The sequence below is a fragment of the Trichechus manatus genome, unplaced genomic scaffold (genome assembly GCF_000243295.1).
Source record: "Trichechus manatus latirostris isolate Lorelei unplaced genomic scaffold, TriManLat1.0 scaffold00004, whole genome shotgun sequence".
NCBI classification, from domain to species: Eukaryota; Metazoa; Chordata; class Mammalia; order Sirenia; family Trichechidae; genus Trichechus; species Trichechus manatus.
Window position 1 is genome coordinate 26715626 of NW_004443940.1, and position 12003 is coordinate 26727628.

The following is a 12003-nucleotide window of genomic DNA, read 5'->3' on the forward strand; positions in this document are numbered from 1 at the left end:
ACAAGATACAATCTACCGGCATTCCTACCACAGTTAAGTGGGTTATGAGATGAGAGAAGTTACTGAGAGGCTTCAGGACAACCACTTGTTTAAGAGCTTAAGTCCTTATCTGTCTTAATTCCTGAATTTTATGGTTCCCTAACAAATGCTTATATAAAAAAAGAAACTTAGGCTAAAATTTAAAAAAAAAAATAGATTTTATAATTTAATTACTAAAACTATGTCACAGTATGGAGCCAGAGTGACCAAGGAAAGGAAGAACCATTACAAGCATTCTGGACAGCTGGAAAGTTGCTGGAAAACTGTAACACAGTACTACAACTGTAACTAGATTAAAAAAAAATGGTCCAAAAGGTACCCATTGAAATGGTCATTATACAGCTAGCAATTTTAATTAATCTGGACTGCAAACTAGTTCACGCAAAAAATAACTACAAGGCACAAAAATATTTCACCATTCATCTTCTCTCCTCTCAGGAATCTAAGATGAAATTCTGAGTTAAAAGAACCAAAATTTATTTTGTTCTTTGTTATATGAATCAAAGCCATTTGGAAAAATATAAAATAAAATTAATAAATGACTTCCTCATTTATATCTTCCCTGAACTCTACTTCTATGGCACCAATTCTATAGCATATAATTTAAGATGAAGACCCTCAACAAGATGGATTGACACAGTGGCTGCAACAGTGAGCTCAAACACAGCAACGACTGTGAGGATGGCACAGGACCAGGCAGTGTTCCGTTCTATTGTACATAAGGTTGCTGTGAGTCGGAACCGACTCGACAGCATCTAACAACAACAACAATTGTTTAAAATGCTAACCTTGTCTCTTCTATTACACGGTTACCACTGTGCAAGGAATCTCATTTCTTTTGTACAAATGATCAATTAAGAGGTGGTTTATTGGTTGACCGGCCTTTCCAAATCATAAGGTTATTAAGCTTTGTACCCTCAGAGTACCAGGCACATAGCAATACATGTTGTACAAAAAAATTTCTTATTATGACTCTGGGAAGGCAACATAGTCAACATTCCCAATGACCTGTTTGCTGTATTTGCATAGAAACAGCCTACAGAAAGGATTCTGAAAAGCTAAGTAAGTAGTTCAGTTGACTCTGAGGCAAGCATCTTAGAGATTATTTAGTTCACTCCCCTACCAATTAGGAAAGTGACTTTTAAGCGTCTTGCCTAAAGTCCCACAGCTAAGAAACAGAATTAGAACCAAGATAACTTGATTCTTGGTTCAGTAGTTTTCCTCCTGGTCAATGCTAACTTCACTGCTAAATTTGTAAGCTCCTGAGCTGTTCCTGCAAGAGGAAAGGCCAGTCCAGGGCTGGAATAGCTGCCCTAAATCCCTACAACCAGACTTCCCAACTGGACAGGAAGTTTCTTGAGGATGGGTATCATATCTTAAACAGCTGTGATCTCTTCATAATGCCTAGAATAAGATTCTTAGGAAATGTTTGCTATATCCTAATAAAAGAATAAGACCTAAGGATATAATTTAATTCTGAGATCTAGCCATAGTTGAGACTTGCTGTTAAGTCATCAGGAGTTGTACATTAAAACAAATTAACAGACAATAGGTCAAGTGCCATTGCTCCAAGCAGTTCTAAATGTTGAAGTTACAATCTCTGTGATATGGGTCTCTCTCTGGCTTTTAATAAGGAAAATAAGAGCTTCTTTCATCCCTTTCCTCTTAGGATAATGACAGAATTAATTTATATTAAATGGAGTTAAAGTGGGCTACTTCTTGACACAGTTATACAAACAAAATAAATATATGTTTCATGCAGTCATTATTCTGTCCAGAAGCTTACACCACATTAGATAGGCTCTCTTTTCCTTATATAAGCCTAGGGATGAGAACTTTAGCCTTTTGACCTTAAAAACCACAACACTTTCAGGAACAGGAGAAGAATTAGGAGAGAAGGAACTACTTCACAGAAAAATCCTAGCTGTCTCAACAAGAGGCCTTTATGCGGCAACTCACATAGGGATCTAAGCTAGGTATATGAGAGGATTAGGAAAACTACAGTATGCATTGATGTTTAATGTCTATTTCCTCACAGGATACAAAGTTTAAAAAATAAAATTGTCTTTTTAGCACCTGGGAACTATGCGAAGCCTGATGAGCTCTTATTTTAACCCATTAACAGCAGGTTTCTTTGTTCTCACTGCCCGTATCTTTACCTAGAGATTTTTAGGAGAAAATTTTGGAAAACTAGGTAAAAAATGGATACTTTCTCTCTTGCTAGTTTGATAAATTACATTGGTAAAAACAAATATAATCAGGTTAGATAAATGTAATGAAAAAATCACAAGCCTTTTTAATTGCTCATTATGTATTATCAAGTATATTTTCTTAAAACATGAAAAGCAAAACCAAAAATAAGAACTAACCTGTCCTGTGTCACTGGGAAATAAAGCAAATAATCAACTCCATTTACTTTTATTTTTCCATTTCCACGTTCATAAACAACTACTTCTGCTTTTGCACTCTTTCTTTTACCTTTAAATAAAAAAAAATTAAAAATTAAAAAATATGAAATTCCCATTCAATTATAATTTTTTCTAGAATAATAATATAGAACATTGCATATATGAAAGTTCTAGAACTATTACAAGTTAAACAAAATTAAAACAGGCAAACTGTACCATAATAGATATAATAAAGCTTATTAAGATGTAATTCTATCTTCAGGTCCATTTTAGAGACATCTGATTTTAAATTAGGTTCAATAACCAACAGAGTAATTCATATTATTGACATTTACTTCAAAAAATTTACATGGTCTTCTTCTTTTGTAGTCAATATGATTATAATAATTAAAAAATATATGAATAGTATGACAAAATATAATTGGGTAGAAATAAACAGAGAAGACAGTTGAAATGATAAAAGAGTTATGTTAAATTTTTTAAGAGTTGCAGATATATCATTTAGTAGGTTACACCATGGCAAATGTCTCTGTACAAGCAAAACGGGAGCTGACGACCCGAGAAGTTTTCACCAGTTCCACAGCGTTAACATCTGACATGCAGAGTCACTGTGCACCTTCATTTAATAGAAGGACCCTTTATTATAAGCGTGTATTGACTCCACCAGTTGAAAATGTGAAAATAAAATGATTTAATATAAATATGTGAAAATAAAAAGTGTTAGTAAGTTCGTATAGGTATGTACCCACATTTTTTCCTGGGCCAGTATAAGTTTCAGTTTTTAAAAACTTCAGTAGAATATTAACAATGGGGAAATCTAAGGGAGCTGTAGCAAAAATAAGCAAACTAACAAACAAAATCGAACGAATCCCGGGGAACAGCAGCAAATAAAAATAACTGTAGTTTCTCAAACTTCCCTGAATTTATTTTTTCTCCACGGAATGCCATTACCTTCGCTTGTGCTGAAGGCCATTCCTTGGTCGTCATACTGCAAAGGTTCAATCAGCTGTTTTTTGGATTGAACAGTTATACTTTTGCGAAATCTCTGCACAAATTCTTCTTCAGCAGCACCACATCGCAAGGTCGAAAACCTTTCTAGCAGCCGAATGAACTGCGCATACTGCAGACAATAAAAATTCATTAGAAGATGCAAGTGTAATTGCATTTGCTAAGTTTTTTCTATTTTTATATACTTGATCTTTCCAATGTTGCTTTTCTTGATGAATTTTGACAGGATGACACTTCTGCATCTTCATGCTGCTTTGAAAACAGCATGCAGAGGCCTCACTTTCCCGGCGTAGCTTTAGGATTAAATCTTTTCTTTCCAGAAACAAAGAAATTTATCATTCAGGAAAGAAAAAATCAATTTCTCTGTATTATGATTATATGAAGTTAAGATGTAAATTCATTTTCAAAAAATATTTAGATGATCACAAGTATAATTTCCACTCTCATATTAGAACTGTATCAAGGAGCTTTAGAAATAATTTCCAGTAAGTTATGTATAGTGAAATGGAAATAGTTTGATTTTGAGAAAATGTGCCTCTTAAATTATATTTCATAATACATTTGGCAAATATATCTTTGGCTGTTCAAGCTGTGTTACTTTAATGTTTATGATTTCCTTTAAAACCGAACAATCAAGCTATTTAAAAATTCAAGAGATACTTGACTTAAAGGGCAACCTCTTGAAATAAATTATCCTTGCTACTCTGTGCATTTTTTTTAATAGTTCTTGAACATGTGATTAGAAAGTAAACAACTTGGTATTAACCCCTTAAAATTAGAAGCCAGAATAATCATCCTAAAGTGTTTATGCCGAAGGAAACAACTTATACTTGAGATCCCTAGTTAATATGGATTGTGAAACCCTTATTTATGTTTCTGCCAACCCTAAAAACCATACTCTTCTTCGTCACCACTGCTTTTACAGTGAACCTCTGCCATTAATAATTTCAAATATATGGTGACCAGCTACCACCCTTGACCATTCTGATCAGGAACACAATAGAAGCTTCCGGATAGAAAGGGAGAAAAATATAGAACAAAGCTCAAATTCCTAACAAAGCCAGACCTACTGGGCCAATAGAGATTAAAGGAACCCTCGAGACTATAGCCTTAAGATACCCTTTGAACTTGGCACTGAAGCCACTTCTGGAGGTCATCTTTTAGCCAAATAGGTTGGCTTAAAAAATGAACAACATGAGAAATGTGCCCCTTAAACAATCAACTATATGAGACCAAATGGTCAACAGTTACCCAAAAGCAAAAATGAGAAGGCAAGGAGGAGAAGAAAAGCTAGATCAATGGAAACAGAACACACAGAATGGAAATAACGGGAATGCTGACACATTGTGAAAATTGTAACCAATGACATCGAACAATTTGTATAAAAACTGTTAAAGAAGAACTTAATTTGCTGTGTAAACTTTTAACTAAAACACAGTAAAATATTATTTAAAAAAAAAAATGCATGAAACACAAGACCGGCTGCCATCAGCACTGCGTCTGACTGACCTGGGCCCGTGAGAGGATAATTTTTGAAATATAAAAAAATTCTACCAGCAAGATTAAAATTAAAAGAACTGCTTCAACTACAACTTTCTGTGATGTTCCAATAAGACAAGAGGCAATTTTCTAAGTAAGGGTGAAATACTTAGGCACCAACGGCACTGGCTTGACACAGCTCCATTCTCACCCTCCCTCCCAGTCACAGGCCTATCTTCTTTGCTCTCAGCTATTCTCTCAATCCCATCTCCCACACTCTCTCTGACCACTCCCTGGAACCTACAAAGGGGTAGGTAACTCCTAGCCTTGCTTGTGAACTAGGTTTAAGAAGTCACTGACCACCCCTGCATTCCATCTTGATCCTAGCCATAAGCTTCAGCATTTCTTCTGATATCCGATACCCCAAAAGTACAGAGGATTATCATATATATATATATAGCTTGTTTTGTTTTCAAAGCGTCACACCTGTATTGAATTCCTTGGGATGCTTCCAAAGTGGAAAAAAGATACCTGTATTATAAAATTCAAAGCAGCCAGAAAATAGAAGAAACAATGAAATGATGCTCCCAATGAAGATGGGAAGAGAGATTCTTCAGTTAGATCCAAGTGCAGGAACACTGACTTCGCAGCAAGGATATCAGAAATTAACGGTGGATCTACTGCTAACCAAATGCCCGGCACCTTGGTTAAGCAAAGTGTACTTTTTCCAAACCGTTCATTTCGCCAACATGTTAAATAAGAAAAAGCATGATTTAAGTATGTGACTTAACATCTACATGGTGGCAAGGTACTAACAATGTTGGCTACTGCCATGGACGAAACAATCTTGGAGCAATTTAGGAAACGGTATCTACACTCAAATCTTCCAGAAAGAACATCAAAATATTTAAAACACCAAGTTTCCTCTGATAATACTGGGATATATCAGAACATTTAACAAACTAGGAACCCAGCTAAGACCTAAAGCAGGGTCACAAACTTGCTGGTAGAAGAGTCTCCTGGAAAGGTTGGGAAATGTACCCAGAATTCCTTGAGATTCTCAGCTAGGTCTTCGGAGCAGCTTAGGAAATGGCATTTTGTCATCAACATTCCCAGTGCTTCTGACACAGGTGGTTGTGCAGATCCCAGGATGCGAAACAATGACCTTACAGCTCTACACACAAGGTAAGCCAGGAAGCAGCAAATTGCAGGATGGTAACCCAAGTGCTTCATCTCTTTTCTACTTAACCTGTAACAGCTCCTTAGACTGATCATTAGCTTATAAAACGAGCTATACGCTTTACTGAAGGAGATGAAACGAGACATCTGCCGCACTCCCCTAAAACAACTGGTACAGGACACAAGGGCACTTACAAAAGGAGCATCTGGGGAACAGGCACGTCACTCTCCTGACCACAGATAAGGTCCTCCCGTGGCGGAAATCAACGATAAATGTGTGGGTTTTTTTTAAAGGGAAAATTGTCTTCGGAACACCTGCCTCTGAGGAGCTCACTATCAGGATCCTAAATACAGCAATTGTCTGCATTCTTACAGCACAGGTCCCCTTAAATTAAAAAGATTAATTACTCACATCTTGATCTGACAGTTTTTCCACTAACATTTCTTCTAGTTCCTCCTTAATCAGCCATCTGCTGCCAATCAGGTCTCTGTTAAAATATCACATATATTCTCTTTTTAATTAACCATGCAATTAGAGTTATATCACAAAAGATCCCACACAGAGTAGCAATTCATGATTTGGAAACACACTTATATAAAATATAAAAGTACAATTTAATCCATATAAACTTTTTTTTGAGAGATATTACTCCATTTCCTTCATCTACTTTAGAAAACATACACAGTTTAGCAAATATTTTGTCTGAAGAGTTAAATATGCCATTGTGAACTCATCTGATATTAAAACCTACCCAATTTCTTAAAAATGTTTCATAATTTACTTTAAAGAGATGTTATGAACACAAGGTTAACCTGTCAGTGAACTGAAGTCGTAATAAATTCCAAATGAAGGCTAAAGGTAGTATTTACAATTTAAACAAGGTGTGCTCAAAGACTTGAGCTTTTTTGCCAAATGGAAGCCAAATAGAGAAATACCAAAAATATTAAAGCTTGCAAATGTGCACTTATACAGACAAAAATTCTGCAGAAACCCTATTCAAATAGAGTAACTGAATATCTTTTAATACATTAATCTAGAATGAAGAAAAAAACAACTTCAGCACTTGCTTCCTCCCAAATAAAACTCACCTATTATTTTGAACCCAACTTTAATGATTAATGCTGAAATACTGAACAAATTTTAGCCTTCGGGTATGTCTTAAAAAATACCAATGAAAAGTGTTATGTTTTTAGTTCAAATTTTTCATATGTTTTAATGCAAAAAAAGAACTTACTTGGTTTTAGTTTTTTCCAGATCTAGACCTTCGGCTTGCAACTGATTTTGACGTTTTTCAATATCTAGTAGCTTTCCATATGCTTCCTACGACAAAATATACATGCTAAAATAAGAGATTGTACATTATTACTTATGATATATGTTATATTTTCCCTGTGAATATCTCTGATTTCTAAAGTAGCCTCCTCAAATCATCTAGCTGCACAGTAAATAAAACTGAAAATGCTTTTTAATAATACAATTTCTCATTCAAACTATAGGATGTTAGAGTAATTTCAATGAGAATTTAATATCATACATAGTAGCACACTTAACTTTAGCAGATTTTAAAATAAACTATAAAAACTTTACAACTCCACTTCAGTAAGGTCGATAAAAAAACTACATCTACTTATTTACCTTTGAGTTCCACAAACAAGTCCAAATATTTTCCTTAAAAATCATAGTTTATATAGCAACATGCATGTTAAAACTGGAAAATTAACCAATAAAGGTATTTATAAGGTATTTATAGCTGAACTATTTACCTAAAAATGTTTACACAATATTTAAGTCCTCATCATATCATGTATATCTTAAAGTTTTATATTTATTTTTCATTATTCAATTTCTTTCTATTAATTTACTTTCAAACAAATTCTCTGAATGTATGTCACCTATTAAATTGCAATGCAGGTAGTGAAAAGTTTGTCATTTTGTTAGAACTTGTCAAAAGTAGTAATCTAAACAACAGGGGTTAGGATTATCAATAAAACACATTTTCCAGGAAATGAGTTTACAGCAAGCAGAATACTACAATGATCTCCCAATTTTTTTGCCTGAGCAATCTTATTTTTTTTGGAGCACTCACACCCAATATAAGCATATTTATTCATTTATAATTCATACATAACCACAATTTGAACTTGATTAACTCTGTACAACATTCCTTGGCTAGAAATTTTAAAAAGATGAGCTAAAGATGATATAAATGGTATTTTTTTTATGGCTAATCATGACAGCTTCCAATATCATTAGTAAATGTCTGAAGACACAATTTGCTACTGATGGAGATGCTAATCCTTGTCTCAAACAGTTATTAATAATTTCAAGCTTGGGGGGCAACTTCTTGTTGGATCTGATTAGATGGCCACATTGCATCATAATGTTGCTGACAAAGAGTTTGTTCTAAGAGCAGGAGAAGTGCCCCATTGTCTTTGTATTTACCAGTGTATGAACCTTAGTGTTTTCAGTCTATGATCTCTGTACTTCAGGAATCCATTTCTCTCATAGGGAAAAACGAAGCTTAGGATGAGAAGATCACGCCTTTGAGTTTCAACAACATAAACGTAGGTAAGAAAAGCTGAGACAATGAGTCAGGACATCTCAGTGAGATAAGGACGTAGAAGTTTATTTCTTTTGGCTGGTGAGACTCATAAAAGAACCTTTAAATTTTTTTTTTTTTTTTTACTCTAAGGGAGGTAGAATCGATAGCTTCAGAAGAAAGAAAAGCAGCAGAGAGAGAAAGAGGTGGCACTTACTGAATATGAGTTGTAAAACCGGTGGCCATAAGGAACTGAAGGTAAAAGTGAACCATCACTCTAGTTCAGTAATTCTACAGGTGCACTCCCCAGACCAGCAGCAACCGCACGAAAGCCTAGAACTGGTCAGAAATGTCTATTCTGGGCCCCACTCCAAATTTCCTGGAAAGGAACTTCTGGGAGTAGGGCTCAGTGATCTGTTCTAACCATGACTCCAGATGATATACACTAAAGGCTGAGAACTGCTGAGAGTCTAGTTCAGCACAATTGCAAAGGCAGAAATTAAGTAATTCATCTCAGCATCCACATTAAGTATCACAACTTCATCGAAAGTACAAAACCATCACCTGCATCAGCAGAGGAATACATCTTACAGTCAAAAAAACAAAAACAAAACTGTCCACCCTAAAGAAAGCAAGAACAACTACTGTGAACCATCCACCATATTAGAACCTTTTCCTGTGAGTCAATTAAAAAGATATATTTTACAATTTGTCTCCCAAGAAATGGCAAGTCTGGTTTATTTATGACTAGGGTACTTTTAAATCATTTTTCAAGACTAAGATACTGGATTATTACTCCAACTGGAAATTATATCAGCATCTCTTGTGTCTAAAAAGCAATTCTCAAATGCTCTGAACCAGTAAAATGAAGAACAGAAACCTACAAAATAAATCCTCCCCTACTTGTATGAAGTGGACAGATACGGTGCAAACAGCATTTCACTGCCCGTTCGGAACCTCAGCTGGGCTGCTACTCAGATTGGGTGCTCTGGGAAAGGAAAAGAATCAGGTGCTCAGTTGGTCTGGTGCTGAGTCTTGAGATTCTGAGAGTACAAAAGTCAGAGATGTTGTCAAAACTAGTTAAGATATTTTGAACCCAAGAGAACAGCAACAACGGCAATAAAGTACTCTCCCCTGCTTGTAAGGCTGTATTTCATTTTCTATAATAACTGAGACAGTAACAATAATTTACCTATTATTATGAACAAGTTTCAAGCCAACATTTGGTGGCTAAATTCATCATCATTTTCCACCAACCTCTGAGCAATTTTTACTTTAAGTCTATACTAAAAAAATATTCTTGCACTACGCCATTATCTTCTGGTGTTATATTTAGATCCATAATAATTTTTAAATGGTGCAAGTAAATTAACTAGAATATGAGAAAACAACTCATAAAAAGTCAAACATGGTAAATCCTATTCATTTAAGGCAAATGCTTTCAATTAGATGGTTGGAATCCATCAAATTAGGTAATACTTATTAAGCCACCCCACACATTTCTTTAATAGGAAAATATACATAAAGTACTTAGCACAGTACCTACCATATAGTAATGTTTAAGAAATGATAGCAGGGGTGAGATATGACATTCAAGAGTCAAATAATACAATTTTATTGGTGCACCATTTCTATCTATTCTTTCTTTTCTACACAGTAAAACCACTGTCGAGATTCTAACTTGGTTAGTTAGAAACAACGGTTCTCTGGAAAGGGGAGTCTATAGCTTCCACTCCCTGAAGAAGTGTGCGCTAATTTACATCAAAAAATCCTTGAGGGGATAAAATATGCCAGGAACTGTCAACATCACATATTATCACTGGTAGTTTTCCGTATATTGTTAAGTTTCCACTTGATTTTTAAGGGACACTAGAGAATTAGTATGACCCCACCTTACACAATGTTTATAGACTGTATTTAATATAGTGTAATTTTCAAATATGACAGGAATAACCCAGATGTGAAATGCTGAATCATTAATCACAGCTATGATTAATATTTCATAAAATCAAAGCAAGCCTACCCACCCCGCGTGTCATCAGATTTCCATAATGTATGAGGCAAATTTAGAAGGTGCCTAATTTGAAAATACCAGATGCTCAGGTTGCAGAAAAGAAGTGCTTAAACTAAACCCTTCCAATAGCATGAGCAATATGATTTTTAGTATCCTTCTAGAATCTGTTTTGGTTATATTAATCATATGGAAATTCCAATTTTAGGAAGGGTAAACAAGTAACATTTCATGGCAGGGGAGAATAGGAAAAGCCAACTGTATTTTGATATACAAAATAAATAATAACACACTAATAGCAATTATCTTAGATACTAGTTCCGTAATAGAAAAGTAACTGACTTAAAATTTATATTTGTTAAAGGGATCAGAGAAAATCAATTTCATTTCAAAGAAATTCAGTGATAAATAATAAACTTCATTTTTGGCCAATGACATATATAAAACCTAATGAAATAAAAATAATTCATTCATCATTAACTTAAAGACAGGTTTCTACTATATATCTAACATTCCAAGTGACATACTTCTATTGTAGACTCCTGCTATTACTTTGTGAATACAATATGCTGTACAGTCTATATACATCATGTAATGCTATTCAACACAAAAAGGAAATAGTCTCATACATAGGACATATAAAAAAGTACTTTAGGGAAGTACACACCCAGGAGGAATTACATAGAAATTCTTGTAACTTGGGTACCATATATTTTTACTACTCAAACTAAAGCCCCATCATATATTAAAATACCAATTATACCATTACAAAAGAAGTAATCTGATTAAAATCAAAACATAAAGACAACAATAATAGATCGAATTGGTTTTTCAAAAAATTAATTTTCCTAATTGTTACACTTGGAGCATACAAGAAGATATACAATGGTAATTATTCCTATGTGAGGAAAATGTATATTAAAAAATACTTCTGGAACAGCAATTTCTATTGCTGAATTAATTACTGAATTAACTCCTGCTGTCAAGAAAAGTCTTAAAACAGCATGCTGATATATTTCAGCACCAGTCTGTAGCTTTTTAACAACAATCACTTCACATAGTTGTAAAGTAGTTATTTCACAATGGCTCACTGTGCGAAGGGTCACTATTTGAATGCCATTTTCAGAGATAAGAGCACTGCATGTGAGAGTTCTCAATATTCACAAGGTCACAAAGAGGATTTAGAAACCTCTAAACTAAGTAAGGGTTCTTTAACACTCAGTCCCCAGGACTTTTGCTTATGGAGCCTGCAATCTTCACATAATGAAGCCACACACTTCTCCTGGAGCTGTTGTTCTCATCTGGCTAAGAACATGGAAGGTGACTTAAGTCATTGAAA

The 12003-nt window shown here is 34.6% G+C and overlaps 1 protein-coding gene across 1 annotated transcript in view; it reads right to left on the minus strand.

Moving 5' to 3' along the window:
* The window catches only part of MRPS9 (mitochondrial ribosomal protein S9), a 62034-nt gene that overhangs the window by 4691 nt on the left and 45340 nt on the right, over positions 1–12003 (minus strand). The window contains exons 6-9 of the mRNA XM_012555745.2: positions 7349–7434; positions 6526–6601; positions 3399–3567; positions 2409–2517 (exon numbers count right to left, since the gene is read on the minus strand). Of these exons, the coding sequence (XP_012411199.1) occupies positions 2409–2517; positions 3399–3567; positions 6526–6601; positions 7349–7434 (440 nt within the window). The remainder of the gene's footprint in view (positions 1–2408; positions 2518–3398; positions 3568–6525; positions 6602–7348; positions 7435–12003) is intronic.